Source organism: Leptonychotes weddellii, chromosome X, assembly GCF_054177405.1.
Source record: "Leptonychotes weddellii isolate Sample4059 chromosome X, ASM5417740v2, whole genome shotgun sequence".
NCBI classification, from domain to species: Eukaryota; Metazoa; Chordata; class Mammalia; order Carnivora; family Phocidae; genus Leptonychotes; species Leptonychotes weddellii.
Window position 1 is genome coordinate 67,590,207 of NC_138385.1, and position 23,137 is coordinate 67,613,343.

A 23,137-nucleotide genomic window follows, 5' to 3' on the forward strand; every position below is an offset into this window, starting at 1 on the left:
AGGTTGAGATTCCCCAGAGGGCTTGCCTGAGAAAAGGGTCAGGATCCAGGCCTGGCTGAAGGAGGGGAGCCTGGCAGTGAGGACAGGAGGCAGGGGAGGGGCTGGGGCTCCACAGTGCTGGCTCCTTCCTATTAATCCTGGGCTCTCTCCCCTCAGAATGTTGACATCACTCCAGAACCTGAAGAAGCCCTGGACACCATCCCTGCCCATTACTGAGCCCTTCCCAGGAGGCTAAATTGCCTTTGCTCTTGTTTTTTTCTACCCTGGGAGCTCCTGTTTCTGCCCTTGCCCACATGCTTAGGTACCACCAAGCCTCTGAAGAAGTTATGGCTTAGGCCTAATTTCATCCTGAGAGCTCCAGTGAAGATCTCAGCAGCTCAAACCGGGTCCTTTTTCAGTCACAAGAGTCTAGCTTTACACAAAGCCTTGTCTTACTTTCTCAATTCTTGTTCTCTAAGCAACAAAGGTTACTCTTTCTCCTTGCAGGAGGGGAGAAGAGGCCAATGTGAGGTCTCCTTCACTATCCATAAAAACTTGTCTCTGTGATTAGGCCCTGGTCCTGTTGGGATGGGGGATTGTGAGGGCTTTCTAGAGGGACAGGTTCCTGGGTAGCATTTCCAGAGATGAAAAGGGGGGCCTCGTGAACCCATCTCTTTATGGACAGTGTGGCTAAGGGTATGAGATTTTTTTCTCACACAGGAAACTCCAGTACCTGGATCATAGTGCTCTCTGCTCCTACTCCTGCCCCCATCCTGGAGTTATTTCACTTTCCACATGGATAATACAACCAACACCCTGGGATCCCAGGGACATCATCTCCAGGAACAGTTATTTTCCCTCCCCTTCAACTACCCACTCTCTGGACCTTGTCATTAGCTGGAGTTTTACCTCCTCTGTCTTCTTAAATGCAACTATCTGACCACCTACACCCTCTCCCATTATTTCATCTCATTTAATGTCACTCCAGGACACCTAGCAGCATGTCTATCACATATGAGTCACTTAAGTAATATTTATAAAGTAAACCATACTAGTTATTGGACCTCATTAACATTTGTGTTGATTACTTCCTCCTTTGTTTTCCAATCCATTAACAGGATCTACCCATATTTTTACCAGTTGAAAGCTAATCTGCCCCTCAGGCTAGAACTGAAGCCCTCTCTTTCCCATATAAACAAGTTGATCTCTCCCCAACATGGAAAAAAGCAGAGAGCACATCCACTTCACTTTGCAGTTTCAACGTTTATTTCTGATACCAAAACTTGACAGCACACAAGGGGGAAAAAAAGCAACAGACAAGGAACAGCAAATAAATTTATCTTGCATGCCACTTTCAATCAACAGGATGTGGCTCTCTAGATAGCTGTGTTTAGAAGGAATCTGAGGCTTCAGCCTCACTCAGGGGAAAGACTATTGCAACTGATTAGCAATATCTGTGGACATAAGAAAAAACAATTAACAATCAATGATATATTTCAAACAGTAAGAAATATACATACCAAACAGTGCTTCCCTATACTTTCCTCATCTCCCCACCACGGGTGTCCCTAGGACTCCCAGACTATGCACATAAATACATTCCCACAGACCCTCTATCTCCCAATAACCCTAACTGCCAAAACCAAAGTGATATACCTACCCAACATCTCACTCAACCCAGAAGAAACCAATGGCACCAAAGTTGGCAGCGAAGTTGGCACTGGCTGTACCACCAGGACCAATAATGGGGCCAGCGAAGGTCTGAGGAAATCTGGAGCGGGCATTCTGGTGGTATCTGGCCCAGAAGGTAAAGGGGATTCTAGACCAGGGATCGCCAAAATCTCCTTCCTCATCCCAGGTCAGCAGCTCAAATTCAATGTCATCCCAGCTCCAGGGCCCAGATACGGCTTCATCTCCAATCCCCATGCGGGTTCTCGCCTCAGCCCGGGCCTCAGCCTCAGCTGCAGCAGCGTCCAGAGCATCCAAGGCCTCATCTGCAGCCTCCATGAACTGCGCAGTCCAGTCACGAGGATCTCTTTTCTGAACCTGAGAGGAAGAAAATAAAACACAATCCGTAATAGTAGGAGCTAGTATTTATGAAGCACCTGCTATATATTTAGTACCCTACTTTGTGCTACTGTTTACATAACATCAACAATAAATATCACCAGGAATGCAGCACCTAACGTGTGCAATATCCAAGGTCTTATTCCTGCTTTGGACCTTTCCCAGCCAGTCACACCTCATCCCTTGACCTATCAAGTCTGGAGCAGTTCCCCTATTACCTCTGCAATGAATCTCAGCACTTTCATCTTGCTAGTTTCATGGTAGGAACGGAGGCCCCAGAGGAACTCATACTCAGGAGGGTTGCTGTTGGGCACTCGTCTGTAATCCAGGTACCTTATAGAGCAGAAAGGTCTTTGTTTCTACCCAGACAAGAATGGTAGTCCAACAGTGCATCATACTATATTTGACACCCCCAATTTCAGGTAGCAACCACCCCAAACTCATTCCTAAACCTAGCTTAATTCTATTCTTTTTTTAAATTTATTTATATATATATTTTTAAGTAGCCTCCATGTCCAATGTGAAGCCCAGCGCGGGGCTTGAACACACGACCCTGAGATCAACACCTGAGCTGAGATCAAGAGTCAGATGCCTAACCAACTGAGCCACCCAGGTGCCCCATAAACCTAGCTTAATTATATTCTAACAGCCAGGTCTTCAAATTCCTATACCAGTGCTTCTACATTAAGCAGTCACCTGGAAGTGCAGAGTGGCTTATATAAGGTCACAGAAAGGACAATGCTTAATCTCACCCCTTGTGTCACAGCTCTAGCTCCACGTTCTTGTAATCTTGTTACTGAGCCACAGTTGGCCCATTGCAATGGTTACTGTGCAGTGTAAACCTCAGCATTGGAAATGCCTACTGTGGGGATAGTGGGCAGGCTTTACTTGCAAGATAACTAACTATACTGAAGAAAAATCCAACCACAAGCAGAGATACTCAATAAACACTTCCAAGTACGTATGTGTTTTTCTATGTGAATGTATATGTATAATTTAAGAAATGAGCATAGGAAGGACTGTCCGAGGCTGACCAGCACATAGAACTCATGAGGACCAGACAAAACCCCTTAGATATCACTTACTTTTGCTTTACAAACTCATAAGTGAGAAGTTTCCTCAGATCTCCAAGAAGAGGATGTCTCACCCTGATAGAATAAAAAAGAAACCCATAATCAGAGACCATGACACTGCCCAAAGAAAAGAGCTTTCTAGCACAGAGGTCAGAGATGAGAGAAGAGGCACAGAGTTTAGAACTATTTGCCCATCCACCCAGGTCACATCCTTGGGCTCTGTACCTCCCCAAACCAATTCCCCTAGACCACCAGGCTGATGCAGTCCTGGGACCATCCTCTGTTGCCAAAGGATGATATAAACAGGCAAGAGATGAGAGAGCCCAATCATACCCAGGACGCAGTCCCATCTTGCGTAGTGCCTCCCAGAGGACAGCTGCAATGGGAGGCAAGGGGAGACAAGGGACGGAAAATGAGCATGGAAATCAGGCTGTAGCCGACCCCCAGCTGCAGGTCCAGCCACTCACCTTCACTGGCACGGTTGCCATTCATGAAGATGACGCCCAAGATCACTAAGAGGAGACCCAGCTTGGGTGTGTCTTTGGTCCTGAAGGAGTACAAAAAAAATATTTTCAGCCATTTGTACGAGACACCCCAGGCAGCTTATCCATCTAGCTTTCCCAGTATTCCTCAGCAAGGGGGTAATTGTACCTCAGTTCTGACAATGACCTGGTATATGGTCCTGAATCTTGGACCCTGACCTACTTGACACTCCCGGGAAAAAAGCACCACTGAGAAAGGCAATGTTCCACCTCTTTTCCCATCTTACGTTCCCAGTATGCCAGCCAGGGACTCGGGGGTACTGATGAGAATATACAGGTGTTCTTCTTTGTCAATCTCCTTCAGTTGAATCCCAAATTTCTACAGGAACAAGAAAATAGACTATGAAATTACAATATCTAGCACCAGCTACTCATACTCAGTTGCTCACCTCCCTGTGAGACTTCAGCTCTAAACTCCCAGTAAGAATCCCATGAATCTTTGATATCAAAACCTTCCCTCATTATTCCTGTTCCTCGGGGCTGTCTTCTCACCTTCTCCAGGACAAAGCATGCACGTTCAATGATTTCTGGATAAACATCAGTGTATTCACGGATGATATCCCTCAACATCTCTGTAGGAGAGAGAACAGAGTACCTGAGCTGAGCAGGAGCCACAGAGCTATAACCCCTTTGCCAGTCCCGCTAAAGGGAACACAGTCAGGGCCCTCAAGGCTGAAAAAGAATCAGCTACAGAAAGAGGGGACTGAAGGAGAGGGGACATATAAGCAAAGGGATGTCCACAGAGCATGGGGTGAGGGAAAGGGCAGAGTGCTAGGGGAGAGCACTGGATGCCTACCTGAGCGCTTGATGGGCACCTTGGTATAATCTTTAAGCATCAGGTACTTGACCAACTTATTTGCCTGGGAGGGGAAAAGGAAATCATTAAAGTTATTAAGATATTTACAGGAAACCTGATTGAATTATAGATAGAAGGACGACAATGACAGGAGGAAGAGAGGAAAAAGTAACTGGGAATAACAGTTCTTACTCTTTCCTGAAGAAGGGCCACATCTCTGGGCTGTGAGGCACCCAGGTTCTGTGAGGCACGCGAATTGGGAGAGGGGCGCAGGTTTGGTGAGGGTCGCAGGTTCTGCCAGTCAGGTGGAACTGGCCAATCAGTGGGGATCCAGTCAGGTGGGAGTGGCCAGTCAGTGGGGAGTGGCCAATCAGGTGGTAGAGGCCAGTCAGGTGGTAGAGGCCAGTCAGGAGGGCCTTGCCAATCTGGAGGACCCTGCCAGCCTGGTGGGTTCTGCCATCCAGGTGGGGTCTGCCATCCAGGTGGATTCTGCCAGGCCAGTGGGTTCGGCCAGACAACTGGACCAGGCCAGACAATGGGGTTCGGCCAGATAACTGGATTCTGCCAGATCACTGGGTTCGGCCAGATCACTGGGTTCTGCCAAGCAACTGGGTTTTGCCAGGCTGGTGGGGTCTGCCTAGCTGGGGGGCTCTGACGTGCTGGTGGGGTCTGCCTGGCTGGCTGGTTTTGCCAGCCTGATGGGTTCTGCCAGGCCAACGGGGTCTGCCAGAGCACATTAGGGGGTGCGCCAGGTGGGCTCTGAGTGGTAACTGGAACCGGTGCAGACCTCCACGTCCCTGTAGCCAGTGGGGCCCGCCTCTGATCCCCACTGCTGTTCTCGTCCACATTCAAGTTATTAATCTGTATCATCAGAGAGAAGGAAGGTCCAGGGTCACCAGATGTTTGTTTCCTTACCCTATCTATTCCAGGAAGGCCCCCTAAAACCCTCACCTGTAGTGACAGCCTGACCCACTAGCCAATGGTCACCCTGAGTCCTGGGCTTGTCTTTCACTGTCTTCCAGGCAGGAGTTTCATCTCTCAATCAGGCCAGGAGCAACCCAAGGGTGGGGCCTGAGGCTTCTCCTCTTCCTATGTCCAACACTGGCTCTGCTTGTACCACCCTGGACAAATCACTCAAGTCACTTCAGCTCTCTGGGACTTAGTTTCCTTCTCTGTAAAACTGACACTATGAACCCTAGCTGGTAATATCTTGAAGATTTAATGAGATAACCTGTATGAATATGCCTAGCTCAAGACCTAACACATGGTGGCTATTATGAAAATGTAAACTGAATTACATACAGAATATATATATATATATTATGTGTCCATGTCTCATTTCCCCATTAGTCTGTGGATATTCAGAGGGCAGAAATTATTACATTCACCTTATCATCCCCTACAACCTAACTGAATACAGGCCATTATATATGTATGTTTTGTTTTGTTTAGAACGAATGAACCTAAGAAAAGAAAGGAGAGAGCCCAAAGCAAAGTGGAGCTAGCAGGGATCTCACCTTGCGGGTCCTCTTGCCCCGAATTATAGTCCTGGACTCCAGATTCTGAGCCTGGGAACCATCTGCTGATGTCTGTGCAGCTGCACCATCAGATTCAGGGATACCTGGGTTGGTCTCTACCTCAGGCTGAGAAGTGGCCATCTTGGCTTGGTTAATATTCTGGGTCTGGGTATCAACTGTTGGGGCCTTAGTGGTGTCATTCCAAGCCTTAAAGGCTGTTTTAGGCTGAGTGTTGGCCATCTCAGTGGCACTGAGAGACTGAGAGAAATTGTAGGTGGCATTTGGGCCCACCTTAGTAGTGGCATTCTGGGCCTTAAAGGCCATCTCAGACTTGTTAGCAGTTAACTCACTGGTGGTTGCTGCCTGGGAAAAATCATAGGCAGCATTTGGGCCCTTTGGGGTAGCATTCTGGGACTTAAAGGCTGCCTTAGGTGGCGCACTGGGCATCTCCTTGGCATTAAGAGCCTGAGAGAAATCATAGGCACCATTTGGGCCTTTTGTGGTGGCATTCTGAGCCTTAAAGGCTGTTTTGGGCCTAGCGGCAGCTGCTAAAACCTGAATATCACCCATCTCACTGGCTGTTGGGGGCTGTGAACTCTGGGGACTAGCATTCGGCCCAGCTGCTGTGGCCTGGTTGGTAGGTGGAGCCTCCGAGATCTGGATGGCCTCCATCAGGGTCTGCATAAGCAAGGTGCTGTCTTCTACGGAGGCCTCAGCCTGCAAATACAGGGGGAGAAAATGAAATTTCTGGGCCTCCGAAGTGGAAGCAGGAGGGTAGGGGGAGCAGTGCAGGGCAAGTGCAGGCAGGCGGGTGGTGCAAAAAGGCTGAGGCGCAGATTTAAACCACCAGCAAGGGGCGATGGAGGCAGAATGGTAACAAAACGTGTGGTAGGGATGGAGTCGGGCAGGACTAAATGAGGGGTGGGGCGGAATGAGGAGCGGGGACGAAGTAGAATGAAGGGGGCGGTGGGGGTTGATGGAGGTTAGAGCAGAGCAATGCGGTGTGCGGCAGGAGCTACAGACTCGAGGCGAGCCAGAGCAAGGGTGCCGCCTCGAGGAGTTGAGGAGAATAAGGGGGGGTCGCAGGGATGGGGAATGCAGGAGAGAGGGAGGGTGGCGGCGGGAGGTTGGGGGAGGGGGTGGCAGACTGCTCTACAAGCGTCAGGACTGTGGAAAAAAATGGTTCCTTACCCAACCCGCATTCTCTGGGCAGATTGCCCTGACTACTAACAGGGTCTCCCCTTTCTCTAAGCAGGGACTGATGGCTGAAAAGGGACGCCCCTCCCCCCCATAAACCATGGGAATTTGAAAGATGACGGAGTCTAGGCACGAAGGGGGCAAAATCAGATCCAGGCTTTTGGGTGGCCAAAGGGGCCCCAGGGAACTGTCGGCTAGGGAAATGGTGGGGTGGGGAGTGGAGATCTCACCTGGAAGCCGAGGAGGCCCGCACCACAGTCCATTTTCTGAGCCATGGCTCCTGTCCCTCTGGCAAGAGCAGAGCCTGGGGGGTGTGGGGGAGGAGCTGGGCGTTATACTACAGAGGGCAAATACGAAGGACCGAATTTTGGGGGGGGGGTGTCTGGGGTTTGACTGTGGGGGCGAATGAGGCGCTGAATGTGAGGGGAACGGGCTGGATCAGAGTGGGAAAAGTGAATGGGTGTCAGGATGGAGGCTCTGTATCCCGAGAAGCTACTGACGGGGAGAAGCTTCAAATCGGGGTTCGGAAAGCCAGTAACAGTTCTGAATCCAAGGGGAGTGGGTTGGGACTCGCTTATGGTAAATTGAATGGAGGTTTCGAATCGGGAGGAATCGTATGACAGTACAGATTGAGGTTGAGAAATCTGTGGAGATTTTTAACGATGGGAGGGGTTCGGAGAACGAACAGGGGTTCTGAGTAAGGGAGGATCGGGTGAGGGATGTGAATGGGGGTTCGGGGAGTGGAAGGGGGATCAGAATCCGGGGTAAAGGGATCGAAATGAAAAATGGGGGGCCCGCACCAGGGGGCAGATGCCCTGTCTGGGGGCTAATTCTCACCTTGCCTCAGGCCCCAACCCCAACCCCCTCGTTGCCTCCCTTCTTCACGACTCAGAGGATCGGGATTGCAGTGCTCGGCTCTCTGCAGCCGCACCCTCTCCTTGTCCAGGAGAAAATGCCAGCGCGGCAGCTAGGACGACCCCGCCTCTCCGCCTAATATACCACCCACCGCCTCAGATAGTTGTGCGCATGCGCAAGAACTGACCGACCAAATAAAAGTCCCGCCCGCTTCCCCAACAAAAGCTTCGTCCCGAACACCATGGTGCGCATGTGCAGTGGGAGACAATCCCGCCCCTTTGCCAACACACCATCCCACCACCAACCAGGTCGACAGTATACCACAGTCCCACCTCCTTCATCAATATCCCCTCCCCCAAGCAGATGCGCTGTGCCTTTAGGTCCCACCCCTTGCCCCACACACCGGCCCCCTACCTTTTCCGCAATGCGTCTCTGTTCTACCCTCCCCTCTTGTGGCCCCTCCTGTCCGGTCGGCAAGCATCTCCACCCCCCCTGCCTAGCATCACTTAGGTCACTGTTAAGGTGTCCGTGGGGTCTCTAACTGCAACAAGTGCTTAGGCTCCTGCTAAGCCCCCCTACTTTAGGACCCAGGAAAAGGAATGGCCAGAGAGAAAACACTGTTGGAGGTAGAAAAAGTCTGCATCTGCCACAAGAATCTGTATGATCCCCCTCAACAGATCCCAGACTCATAAACATTAGCTTCTTTCTTGCCTTTTGTGCAGCTCCAGCCATGCGCATATTTTGCGTGCAGGTGAAGAAGGGAGGGAAGGGAACAGCTTGAACATCACAGCGCAACCTGTGCTGGGGCTTGTCTTTCTCTCATGGCAGCCCTGGGAGGTGGATGTCAGCATCCCCATTTTACAGGTCATAAAGCTGAAGCACAGACACGCTGCATGAACTAGGCAAGGCCACAGAGCCAGTAAACAGAAAATGCAAAATGTGGGCCTCGGGTCTTGACTCCAAAACCCATGTTCCACTAGTGCTGGCCTGGGAACTGAGGCACCCTCCCCTCTTCAGTTTTGAGCGACAGATCCCACACATACACCTCTCCTGCCCTGTCAACACCTGTCCCAAACAAGCAAGGTTTGTGCTGAGACTTAAGCTCATGCTCTGCATTTAGGAGAACACAGATAAAGACCCCTAGGCCCCACCCACTCTGTGTGGGTCCCTCCAGGTGTGGGAATTGTTCCTAGGGGTCCACTCCATGCTCCCAGTCAGTTCGCTCCCTGTGAGTGGCACAAACACCGCTGCCCCTGAGGCCTTCCTGGTGCCTGCTTGAGCAGCCAGGACAATCAGGCACTTGTGTCCCTGAACCATGGCAAGCCTGGATTCAGTGTAAATGTTTACCCTGGTTCCTTCCAGGGCTTGGGCCTCAATTCCTGGGACGAATTGCTGGGCCATTCTACCGAGCTGTGTGAGCTGGCTCAGGTCATTCCACTTCTCGGAGCCAGATTCTCAACATACAAAATGGGAAGCACAAATAGCACTGACTGGAGTCCGACCCAAGGACACACATGCTGCTATGCTTCCAAATGACTGGAGACTCAGACAGAAAATCATATACAGATGTGAAATGACTCAAATTGAACTGATACTTTCCAAAAATACAAGGCAGACCTTGGTACATTTCACATTTGTTCTGGCATCAGCTCCTGCCAGGAGTCTGCATATGAAAGAAAGCTAATGCTAGGAAGGATGGCAGCATTTGGTCCCCAAGGGCCAACATCAATTCTGCCTGGCTGGATGACTTTCCTCATCTGTTGCATAGCAACCTCCCCTGTCAGCTGCCTGTTTTTCCTCAGCACTTCCTCTGTAAAGTGTCTGCAGTGGGACGTGATCAGACTCAGGAAAGGAGGTCTGAAACACCATTTTATATGCTATCTGCTTCTGTATTTGTATCTCCAGTCTTGGTTTGGCCTATGAATTCTAGATCCGTAATCCAACTGCCTGCCTCACTTCTGCAACTGGATATTCCTCAATATCTCCAAATTTAACAGGTCGCAAACTGATTCCTTTGTATATATCCTCTTCCTCAACAACACTGTGTTTCTCCTTTAGTCATGCCACTCTCTCCCCCTTAGAATAAAAAGCCTTTTAGGGAGATGGATTTTTGTTTTATTCATTGCTGTATACCCTGTACCTACAATGGTACCTGGCGTATTTTATATGCTCAATGAATGAATCACACCATCCACCCTGTTGCTCAAGCAAGAAACCTGAGAGGTATTCTTTCTTTTTTCCTTCCTGTGATGAGTTCAATTACTTTTCCTTATACAAACAATGCATATTTGTCATGAAAAATTTAAACACTGGGGCGCCTGGGAGGCTCAGTCGGGTTGTACATCTGACTCTTATTTCAGCTCAGGTCATGATCTCAGGGTTGTGAGATTTTCCCCGCGTCGGGCTCTATGCTCAGTGTGGAATCTGTTTGAGATTCTCTTCCTCTCCCTCTGCCCCTTGCCCCACTCACACACACTCTAAATAAATAAAATCTTTTAAAAATGAAAATAAAAAATAAAAATTTAAACATTAAATATTTTAGAAATTAAGTAAACATCACTCCAAATGGCACCACACTACCCTGAGATAACTACCAATAAGATTTGGATGCTACCTTTTCATGTAACACTTCGTGCATATATATGCTTACATAAATGGGATTATATATATATGCCATATTTTAAATTGCATTCTTTTGCTTACTGCCTCCCACTCCTTCCACCTCAACCCTCATCTGCCAAATATGCATTTTAACAACCATTTTATATCTTTCCATGTTTAAAAAGTCATCTTATTTTTTACTATTTTACAAAAATTAAGATCATATACACTTTAATGCATCGGATTTATTTTAGTTAACGCTAATCTACCTCTGACTCATTCTTCTACATTGCTGTATAATATTCCACGATAGGGATGTACTGCAATGTAGTCAATCATTTCTCCACTGATGGTCATTCTAGTTTCAAGGTGTTGGGGAGCACATACATACAAACAACACTGCAATAAAATACTTGTACATATATCCTTGTATTTTATGCTTAATGTTTTTCGTTCCTGTCACACTAGATGCCCAGGAATAAGACTGACATACTCTACAGTGCTTGGTAATATAAAAACTTTTCCAACCTTTTGTCAATGTGATGTGTATTTTATTGGTATCTCCTGTGGTTTTAATTTACATTTCTGATATAGTCAAACACACATTCTTATATTGATGGACCTATTAGATTTCTTTTGTAAAGTAACTGGGCAAGTCTTTTATCTTGTGTTGTCTCTTTGTCTTATTTTTAGGACTTCTTTATACAGTCCTACAGATGCTTATTGAAAACCCTTAGGGCTAGATATATTTCAATTATTTTTTTTCACATTTTAGTAAGGGAATACTGTGTATATACTCTATATTACATAACAGTTCAAACTGCAAAAGCCTTTAAAAAGGCCAGATATTCTCTTTTTCACATTCTCTTAGCAGCCAAGAGAATGTGATCTAGGATTTACCAGTGTGGCAGGGTCCTGAAAACTACCCTGAGGTTCAATGATTCACTAGAAGGACTCACTGAACTCAGAAAAGGTGTTACACTTATGGCTATTGTTTATTACAGTAAAAGCATACTGATTTTAAATCAGCCAAACTAAAAGGTGCACAGGAAAGACTCCAGGAGAAACCGGGCATACACTTCTGGTTGTCTTCTCTCAGGGGAGTTGTATGGCCAGTGCTTAAATTTCCCAGCAAGATATATGGCAACCTGGGAAGTTTGCCTGAGTTGATTTTACTGGGGGTCAGGCAGGTAGGCATCGGACACTTGTGTGGCTGACCTTAGTTACTCAGCCTCTAGCCTGTGCAGAGGTGCCACAAGGCCACAGGCCCACTATATATGTAATATATACTACCAAAAGGGCCAAGGCCCACTATAAATCATACTGTTAACATAAACTACCTAGTATGGCCCAAAGTTCCAAGTGAACAAAAAGGCACTCTAATCAGGCAGGATATTCCAAGGGCTTGGAGATTATCCCGCAGGAGCTTGTTAAGAGCCAGGCCTATCTTTGGAATGTACAGACATTTTTTGGAAATCACAGGTTTATGGACCGCACACACCTGTGGAGTCAATTCTTGTACTACAATCCAGTTTCTAGGAGCAGCACTGGTAGCAGGGCTAAGGGCATCATCTACTATCCAGTGTTCAGTGGTGGCAGTAATGGTAGCTAACCAGCTAATACTTATGGCATGATTTTTGAAAAAACAAATTATTATTAATTCTACTTTTAAATTTTTTTAACTTTTTATTTTGAAATAATTATAGATACACAGGAAATTGCAAAGATAGTACAGAGAGGTCCTACGTACCCCTTCAGCCACTTCCCCCAATGGGCAGTTATGAAACTATAATATCAAAACCAAGAAATTGACATTGGTATGATATATGCGTATAGTTCTATCACATGTGGAGGTTTCTATAGTGATCACCACAGCAACCAATATACAGAATTATACCATCCTCAGATTTCCCTATACTACCCCTTTATACTCACATTCATCATCCTTCCCTCCACTATCCCTAACCCTTAGCAGCCATTAATGTGTTCTCCAACTTTATAATTTCAACATTTCAAAAGGTTATAAAATTGGAATCATACAAGAGGTCACACTGTGACTTTTTTTTTCACTCAGCATAATACCTTTGAGATACACCCAAATTGTTAATGTATTAATGGTTTGTTCCTTTTTATTGCTGAGTACTATTCCATGATATAGATGTGCCACAGTTGGTTTAACAATTCACCCACTGAAGGACATCTGGGTAGTTTCCAGTTTGGGGCTATTATGGAATAAAGCTGCTATAAACATTTGTGTACAATTTTTTTTTCTGTGAACATAAGTTCTCATTTCTCTGGGATAAATGCTCAGGACTGCAATTGCTGGGTAGTATAATAAGAACATGTTAGTTGTATAAGAAACTGCCAAACTTTCCCAGAGTGGTTGTATCATTTTACACTCCCACCAGCAATGTGTGAGTGATCCATTTTCTCCAAATCCTTGCCAGCAACCTGTTGTATATTTTTAGCCACTCTCATAAATGTGAACTAATAACTCACTGTGGTTCTAATTTGCATTTCCCTAATGTCTAATGATGTTGAACATTTTTAACATGTACTAAATGTTTCTTCATGTCTTTTGCCCATTTTCTAATTGGTTTCTTTTTCTCTTTTTCATTTCTCTTATTTCTTGCCTTCTGATGAACTAAATTTTTTTGTAGAATTCTGCTATTCTGTTTGTATCCCTCTAAAATTCATATGTTGAAATTCTAACCTCCCCACAGATGATAATATTAGGAGGTGGGCCTTGGGTTAGGTTGTGAGGGTAGAGTTCTCATGAAAGGGATTAGTGCCTCAGAGGCTCCAGAGATATTTTTAATCCCTTCCACCATGTGAGGACACAGCAAGAAGAGGCCATGAAAAGAGGGCTATGAATAGAGACCTCACCAAATGTAACCATGCTGGTGCCCTGATCTTAGGCTTCTCAGCCTCCAGAACTGTGATAAATAAATTTCTGTTGTTTGTAAGCTACCTAGTCTGTGGTATTTCATTATAACAGCCCAAATGGACTAAGACAAAGTCTATTTTACCTATGTTTTTGAGCATATATAAATATAACTTTATAAATGCCATATAACATATTTATATAACTTTATAAAGTTATATAAATACAACTTTAAATAGACTTTTATAGTGATTGTTATAGGTATCACATTATATATATCATAAATATATGCGTGTATACATACACACATATTTTATTTTTATTTTTTAAAGATTTTATTTATTTGTCAGAGAGAGAGAGATAGATAGAGAGAGAGCACAAGCAGGGAGACCAGTAGGCAGAGGGAGAAGCAGGCTCCCCGCCGAGCAAGGAGCCCAATGTGGGACTCAATCCCAGGACCCTGGGATCATGACCTGAGCCGAAGGCAGACGCTTAACTGACTGTGCCACCCAGGTATCCCAACACACATATATTTTAAGGTTTTACTGATACTGGCCTGACTGGGAGAGATCTGGGTGCCTAATTGCATATATATATATTTATAAAATTTATTTCTTACAGTTCTGGAGGCTGAGAAGTCTAAGATCAACACACCACTCATGTAACATTTTGCTAGTTTAGTGAAGTATAGAAACCTTACCTCTGTTTACATGCTTTTACCATCATTTATACTACATTTATAATTTATATATTATATTTATATATATACAATTATCTTAACTATCTCTTCATACACTGAGAACTAGACAGTGTTCTAATTCTGGCTTCAATCTTCAAGCATAATTTAAAGAACTCAAGAGGAAAAGGACGGTCTACTATGTTTACCCATATTTTATTCTTTTTGTTGTCCTTTCTTCCTTACTGATGGTCCAAGACCCTTTCTTTTATCATTTCCTTTCTTTTTCAAGAACTGCCTCTAGCCATTCTTTTAGGATAGGAAGGCTGGTAACAAATTCTCTTAGTTTTCCTTTTTTTTTTTTTTTTTAAGATTTTATTTATTTACCTGACAGAGAGAGAGACAGCGAGAGAAGGAACACAAGCAGGGGGAGTGGGAGAGGGAGAAGCAAGCTACCTGCTGAGCAGGGAGCCTGATGCAGGGCTCGATCCCAGGACCCTGGGATCATGACCTAAGCTGAAGGCAGACGCTTAATGATTGAGCCACCCAGGCGCCCCAGTTTTCCTTCTTTTGAAAATGTCTCAATTTCCTCTATATATTACTAAAGGATATTTTTATTCAGTATATAATTCTGGGTTGACAGTTTCATTCTCAGAGCACCTGAAAAATACTGTGGCCTCCATGGTTTCAAATGAGGTATCTGCTGTCATCGATTTGGTGTCTCCTACAGGTAAAGTACCATTTCTCTCTCTGGTGGCTTTCAAGATTTTTAATTTCTGTCTTTAGCTTTCACAAGTTTGCAAATGATGCACCTTGGTATGAATTTATTTGGCTGCATCCTTTTTGGGAGTTTACTCAGCTTCCTGACTCTATGGGATTTTGCTTTTTTTCCAAATTTGGGGAATTTTCAGCTACTTTTCTAGCCCTTTTTTCTCTCTTGTTCTGTGACTATGACAACACCTATGTTAAATCTTTTGTTAATAGTCCAACAAGGGCCTGAGGCTCTGTTTATGTTTTTCACTCTATTTTTTTTTTCTCTGTTGGTCTGATTGGTTAATTTCTATTGTTCCATCTTAGAGTTCACTGATTTATTCTTCTGTCATATTATTTTCCTGTTGAAGTCATCTACTGAGGTTTTTTTAAAGTTGATTTATTAGATTTTTTCAGTTCTTAAATTTCTTTTTGATTCTTCTTTATATCTTCTATTTCTTTGGGAGATTTTCTTTTTTTAAAAAAAGATTTTATTTATTTGAGAAAGAGAGAGACTCAGAAAGAGAGCACAAGCAGGGCAGAGAGGGACAAGCAGTCTCCCTGCTGAGCAGGGAGCCCAATGCAGGACTCGATCCCAGGATCCTGGGATCATGACCTGAGCCGAAGGCAGACGCTTAACTGACTGAGCCACCTAGGTACCCCTCTTTGGAAGATTTTGTTTCTTTGTTGAGACTTTCTATTTTTCCATTTGTTCTTTTTTTTTTTTAACATTTTATTTATTTTACAGAGAGCAAGAGAGCACAAGCAGGGGGAAGAGTAGAGGGAGAAGGAGAAGCAGGCTTCCAGCCAAGCAGGGAGCCCAATGCAGGGCTCGATCCCAGGACCCTGGGATCATGACCTGAGCGGAAGGCAGATGCTTAACCATCTGAGCCACCCAGGCGCCCCTTTCCATTTGTTCTAAGAATGCTCACAACTGTTCTTGAAACATGTTTAGGATGTCTATTTAAAAATCCTTGTTAGATGATTCTAATATCTGTGTCATCCTGGTGTTGGTGTCTGTTGACTGTCTTTTCTCATCCAAGTTGTAATTATCATAGTTCTTGATATAACTAGTCATTTTCAACTGAATCCTAGATATTTTGCATAGTATGTTATGAGGATCTGAATCTTACTTAAATCTTCTGTTTTATCACATGTGGGTGAGTCCACATTCCCATTCGGCCTCCACTGACACCTGAGAGAGAGGGGCTCCTTTTTATTGAGGGCTAAGTGAGAGTTCCAGCTCCATATTAAGGTTTTACTGGTATCAGCCTGACTGGGAGGGACCTGGGTACCTAATTACATGGTAAATGTGTATCATTTTTAGTGCTGGGTGGTGATAAAAATCCCATTTGCCCACTATGCCTTCTTTTGACATGACTTCATTGGTTAGGGGGAGGTGCATTTCATTATCATCTTTAGGGATGGAGATCCAGGCTCCCCACATGGTTTCTGATATTGTGGGACTGCGCTATTCCCACTCCCCATTTGCCCTTCCCTGACACTCTGTCTGGAGATTAAAGACCTCATTACAGCCTGGCAAGCATGGAAGTATAGGGTCTCTAGTTGGCTTTTGCTGGTAGGCATAGGGACACAGTCTCCCCTCTGGCATTTAGCTAGAGTAGGGCAGTTACTGTCTAAAAAAATTTTTCTGTCTTGCTATGCTGTCTTTGTCTTTTAGATATGGAAAGAACAGAGTTATGTTGGGGCTTTTTATTTTTTGGTCTATGTCCTTTGGTGTTTCCAGTTTGCAAGCTTCTCCAGCATCTGGTCTGTGATATATGAGGCCAAAAGAAAACCCAAGGAACTCACCACCATGTCATTCCTTGGGATCCAAATTCCCTAGAAGGTGTGCCATCTTATCTCTAACTTTCAAGGTCTTCTCATGTTTGGTTTATATACAATGCCCAGGGATCAATAGGGTAAAGTATATCTACACCATTTACTCCTTCCTACTGGAAGCAAAAGTCCTCAATTCTGATGCTTTTAAAAAATGTACAATGATTGGAATTTCTAATGTACAGTCATACTGTAAGAAATATAATTTGATCTCTTATTTTACAATACATACAGCACTTATTTTGTTGTTTTAGATGATTTGCTAAAACATCAAGAACAATTTTGGGTAATAATCCCAATAAGTAACATCCTTTTCTTTTTCCTGAAATGACTTTACCATTTCAACATTTAGAATGTTTGTTGCTTTCTTACAAGTAGTTTTAAAAATCATATTTAGTAGTTTCCCTTCCTATTTTATTTATTCATAATATTTCCTCTGCCTTACTCACAAATCTAATCCATCACCTATTCCCGTTGAGTCTACCATTATAAGTACACCTTAATTGCATTCTATTTTATCATCTTATTAGAAGGGAGCATGAAGAGGGAGAACTGGAGAAAGAAAAATTGAAAAGGGGGGAAGAGGAATAGATGGAAGAAGGAAAGAAGAAAGAAGAAAACAGGGATCAGAGAAAGGATGAATGAAAATAGTTGCAAGTAAATGGAATAATTAAGATAAGGAGAAATAAGAGTGGAGAAAGAATACATATTAAGTCGAAACAGAAAAAGCAGTAAGAAAGAGAATAAGGAAACAGAATGCACAAGGAAGAAGAGATGTAGTACAGAAGAGTATGAGGGGGGATGGGAGGAGTTAGAGAGATTAATAAGTAGATGAAAGGAAAATAAAAAAGGAGAAGGAAGAAATGAGGAAGAAAGCAGTAGAGGAAATAATAAGGGAGAAAAGAGAAGTGTTTGAAGTAAGAGGGACAGGAACAAGAAGAAGAAATGATGTGGAATCACACCTCACAAATGGCAGATTTCATTCTGCAGAGAGAAGAATGTTGAATATAAGAAGCTCTTCTTTTTTTCTCCTCAAATACCCAGTTTCCTTTGTATTTGGTACCCAGCAAAGTGCCGGAGGTGATTTCTCACATGATGTCACTCCTGCCTTGAGGTAAGACCACTGTGGTTTTCAACTAGTAAGAACCATGTGCCCCACATTTTGAATAGATAAATTTGTTTGCAATACTCATCATTTATCACATACTTTATGCTGCTGGTTGTTCATCAAGTATGGATATTATCTGACAAATTCAGGTATGCAGGAAATGTAAGTTTACTTTTTCTCTGCAACTCATTTTATAAATTCTATGTCAACTTCCCAATCGATTGAGTGGTTGAAACTCAATCTCCAGCAGTATGGAGTTCTCCTTACGCCCTTCTTTGGGGTTGTGTCTAAGTTATAGACCTTAGTGTCAAAACATCAGAATGGGTTCTGTTGAGTATCCCATATCCACACTGACACTCATGTGATATCTGGCTCACCAAGTAGCTGTTGACTTGAGCCTCATTCTTTACTACAAACCCCTCTTGGGGTCTGACTCTCTCTCTGAGGGTGTCATATACCACTCATATACATGGGAAATATTCTGTGGCTCCTATCATATGATGGGGTCTGTTCATCTCTGTGAGGTTGTCTTTGCCTAATATATTGTTATACTCCCATGATACCCTGAGCTGAGAGAAACTATGTGAGGAGGCCTAAAGCTCAAAATCCCTACAGACACCACACAACCATTTCTATTTTTGTAGTCTTCATCTCTCCTGGCCTTATCCAGGAAGTGAGGCACAAGGCCACATTGTTAGAGGATCTCACAAACCAACCTGGGGTTTCTTCCCATCCCTGAAATACAGGGCTTAGGTTTCTCCAGGAACCCACAATATCTACCAACTCTTTGCTTCTTGTCTGCTTTTCTTCTCAACACAATCAATGTGAAGCTGGAGGTACACCTTGAAAAGAAGTGCTAAAAACAACAGAAGGCTAAACAAACTAAAAATCAATGACTTTTCTTGGACCCGACAGAGAAATGAGGTTTCAGAACAAACCACCATCCTGAAATCTTGAGGAATAGGCAAATCCAGAATCACAAATGAAATATACTTACCTGAAACAGAAGCCACTAAAGCTATAAACTTGCAGGAACACTTAACTGATAATTTTGACAAGTTGCTGGAGGCTGAGTGTGGACTAGAGTGAAAGTGAGAAACTCCCGGGAGTGGTAGTCTTGGGGGGAGGCACACTTTCATGGGCTTTACTTCCAGGAATCTCACCAGGTTCTCAGAGTGCAGATCCAAGAAAGACACCCTTGTGGCCCTGGCAGGAAGAGGGGAAGAATCCTTGTGAATATCCTTATGAAATATGCCCAGAGCCTTCTCCACAACAGAGGCCTACTCTCCAGGAGGAAAGACTACGAGAGCCTTGTTCCAAAGCCATGGAGGAAGGACATCCTTCTCATTCCAAACTCTCTAGCTTTCCTATCTCATCTAAGGTAGGGGCACAGAGAGGGGGACTACACAAGAAGAAATACCTGTAAAGGTCACAGGCTCACTAAAACTCCGACATTTAACTGGAATATTACAAAACACTCCCTTTTCTCTCATACCATACCACCACAGCAACAGCGCTCCAGTATATTAACAATGGGTTATAACTGAATGAACTGCAAGACAGACTCTCTAAGGAAGAGGACTTAAGGAAGCCCAAAGTCAAAAGAGGAAACAAAATCAAGGATGCTAGAAGAATATGGAGGCTCTCACACCTAATACTAAAGGAAACTTTAAACAAAGCCCGCTCTTGGCAAGGTTAACCTGTGTCTTCACACTAGAGACCAATCTATCTCACTTCCTATTACCTAATTCATCATGTCTAGCTTTCAACAAAAAAATTGAAGGCACACCAAAAAGCAAGAAGAAAATGTCTGAAGAGACAAAGGAAGCATAAGACTTAAATATGAAAGAGTGTTGGACTTATCAGACAGGGAATTCAACACACTGTAATTAATACATTAAAGGATCTAATGAAAAAAGCAAACAACATGCAAGAATCTTAGATATGGGTAAAGTAAGCAGAGTGATGGTAATTCTAAGAAAAAATCAAAAGGAAATGCTAGAAAAAAATCATTAACAAATGAAGAATGCCTTTGGTGGACTCATTAGTAGATTGGACACAGCTGAGGAAAGCTGGAAGGTGGATTAAGAGATACTTCCCGAACTGAAAGGTAAATAGGAAAAATAATTTTAAAAAACCAGAATATTTAAGAACTATGAGATAATTTCAAAAGATGCAACATATGCATAACTGGAACACAGAGGGAGAAGAATGAAGCAGAAGAAATACTGCAAATAATAATGGCTAAGAATTTTCCAAAATTAATGAAGACAACAAATCACAGATCCAAGAAGCTCAAAGAACATCAAACAGGTAAATACTAAAAGATTTACACTGAGGCACATAATTTTCAAACTGCAGAAGACCAAAGACAAAGAGAAAATCCTGAAAGAAGCTAGAAGAAAAAAGTATCTTACTTACAATGGAACATGGATAAGAACTACTGAAGGCTTCTCATCAGAAACAACGCAAGCAAGAAGAGAGTGGAGTGAAATATTTAAAACGTTAAAGAAAAAAACCCACTGACCTACATTTCTACATCTAGCAAAGTATCCTTTAAAAGTGAAGGAGAAATACTTTCTCAAACAAAAACTGAAGGAATTCATCACCAGCAGATCTATCCTACAAGAAATGTTCAAAGATTTTCTTGGAGCAGAAGGAAAACAATATAATATAGGGCAGAATCTTGGAACACACAAAGACAGGAGCATTGGAGAGGGAATAAATGAAGCTTTCCTTCAAAGAGGAAATCAAAACCGCAATTATAGATATTTTAGGATGCTTTAATCAAAGGAAATTTATGCAAAACATTTCTCCATTATTGCATGCAATACATAAGAGAAACATTTCAAACATAAATATATATCCAGGATAAAAATAAAAGGACAGAATAAGTTATGGCACACAATAAACAAATGATATATTAATATCAGACATAGTACTTTAAGGTAAAATATTATTTTAGATGAAAAGTTCACTGCATAATATAAATAATATACAAATCATAGTTTAACAGATATGCAAGAAGAAATAATAAAACCAAAATCATAGTGGAGTGAATGATAGAATAATCATATGAAATAATGGGTCCTTCCTGAAACTTCTACATAGGTACTATACATTGAGACCCAAACATAAAACATTAGGATGCTTCCTACTGGGTATCTACCCCAAAAATACAAAAACACTAATTCAAAGGGATATATGCAACCCTATGCTTACTGTAGCACTATTTACAGTAGCCAACTTATGGAAGCAGCCCAAGTGCCCATTGATAGATGAATGGATAAAGAAGATGTGGTGTATATATACAGTGGAATATTATTCAGCCATAACAAAGAATGAATGGAGCTAGAGAGTATAATGCTAAGCAAAATAAGTCAGTCAGAGGAAGGTAATACCATATGAATTCACTCCTATGTGCAATTTAAGAAACAAAACCAGTAAGTAAAGGGAAAAAAAGAGAGAGAGACAAACCAAGAAACAGACTCAACTACAGAGAGCAAACTGATGGTTACCACAGGGGAGTTGGGTGGGGGGAATGGGTGAAATAGGTGACGAGGATTAAAGAGCACACTTATCATGACGAACACTGAGTAATGTATACAATTGTTGATCATTATACTGTACACCTGAAACTAATATTATACTGTATGTTAACTATACTGGAATTAAAAAACTAAAAAATTAAAAAAATATTATGGTGCCTCAAAATGAGCACTACAGAATTCTTAAATCCTTCCATGTTTTTGGATGGAAGCTAACTTGATTTTACCTCCTTTATTTCTATCTGTGTAAGAATTTTAAAAGAAATTTAAGTATGCCTACTAGATGCTATGTATTGTGATAAGTGCTGGGGAAACAATGATGAGCAAAAACACGTGTATTACCTCTTTTCAAGGACTACTGGATCTCAGTCAAATGTAAACAAAACTGAGTCCAGTTAGACTTGCACAATTTTGAGATACTTTATGGAGCTTTCTGATGCCAATTTGCAGCATGAGAGCAGGCAAAGTGACATCTCAAGATTATATCAAATGATCTTGGCATAAACTTAAATAGGTTACATCTTCCTTCACAATGACCAATTCCCTATTCCCTTCCAATTAATTCCTCACTCCCATCACCACAACAATTAACATTAATAAGGAGAAGGTTATCAGAAGAGGTTATCGGAAGAGACAAGAGGAAGTCTGCAAGTAGAACCTCCATGCAGTTTGAGGGTGTTTGATATCTCATCAGATAATCTTACCATATGGGCTTTTGGTATCTTGTGACTTAGAGACCCTCTGTCATGTGCACTGGAAAATTCACAGGTATATCTGAATGTTCTTAGATACCTGGGATATGATTTAGATCCATAGGTGTCCTCATGTTCAGCATCAATATAAAACTTAAAAACCACCTGAGAATCATAAAGCATAAAAAACTATAAAAGATACAGAGCTGGACTTAAGTCATCACATACTTCAGCTTATGGCATTTTCTGATTTCATTTTATGAAACAAGGATGATCTGAAAAACACTGGAAAAATGGTCCCTACCATCTCCAACATTGCACACACCCCCCAACATGCACAATGATAATATACTGCATCTGAGACTGTTTTTAGAACATAATGTTACATAACAATTATTCTGATATTAAAACAATTTCCAAGATATTAAAAAGCCTTTGTAAACTTCTTTATAATTATATAATATCCCATTATATAAATGTACCTACTCAACTAATTAACAAAGGTGTTGTTTCCATTCATTTTTGTTCATTAGATTATCATTGTGGTGATTCTTCCTCCAAAGCTCTGTGCCTATCTCCAATTATTTCCTTAGGGTATATTATTAGAAATGGAATTACTAGGTCAAAGGGGTATGAACTATTTTAAGGCTGTTATTCAATACCCAAATGCTTTCCAGAAAGTTTTATCGACACTAGTAATGTAGAAGAGTTCTCATGTCCCTTGATCATATTCAGTATTTGCTTTAAAAATATCTTTTCTGGTTTGATAGATAAAATATTTAATTGATTTAAATTGTATTTACTTTATGATTAATGAAGGGAAACACACTTCTCAGTGTTTTTTTAGTCATTTCTACTTCTATAAGAGTTCTTTAAACATTAAGGATATTAACTTTATTCCTACCATATTTGTTATAAATACATTTTTTTGGCTTGTGGCTTGCCTCTTAATTTTGTTCATGAATTCTTGATATAGGAAACATGCAAACTATTACTTTGTTTTCCACAGTCAT

At 42.7% G+C, this 23,137-nt stretch overlaps 1 protein-coding gene across 11 annotated transcripts in view; it reads right to left on the reverse strand.

Moving 5' to 3' along the window:
• Positions 1–1,222: 1,222 nt before the first annotated feature.
• Positions 1,223–23,137, reverse strand: part of MAGED1 (MAGE family member D1) — a 62,736-nt gene continuing 40,821 nt past the window's right edge. For 5 of the 11 annotated variants that reach the window (XM_081808862.1, XM_031019700.2, XM_081808867.1 and 2 more), the window contains 12 exons: positions 7,402–7,475; positions 5,975–6,691; positions 4,650–5,318; positions 4,458–4,521; positions 4,154–4,233; positions 3,889–3,980; positions 3,587–3,666; positions 3,453–3,495; positions 3,132–3,194; positions 2,265–2,379; positions 1,640–2,025; positions 1,223–1,433 (listed from right to left, as the gene is read on the reverse strand). In XM_081808862.1, the coding sequence (XP_081664988.1) occupies positions 1,648–2,025; positions 2,265–2,379; positions 3,132–3,194; positions 3,453–3,495; positions 3,587–3,666; positions 3,889–3,980; positions 4,154–4,233; positions 4,458–4,521; positions 4,650–5,318; positions 5,975–6,691; positions 7,402–7,475 (2,375 nt within the window). In that variant the 3' untranslated portion in view covers positions 1,223–1,433; positions 1,640–1,647. Of the gene's footprint in view, positions 1,434–1,639; positions 2,026–2,264; positions 2,380–3,131; positions 3,195–3,452; positions 3,496–3,586; positions 3,667–3,888; positions 3,981–4,153; positions 4,234–4,457; positions 4,522–4,649; positions 5,319–5,974; positions 6,692–7,401; positions 7,476–8,008; positions 8,300–18,881; positions 19,091–23,137 lie in introns of those variants that run through there. The other 6 variants (XM_031019697.2, XM_081808860.1, XM_081808859.1 and 3 more) reach the window with 3 other exon arrangements.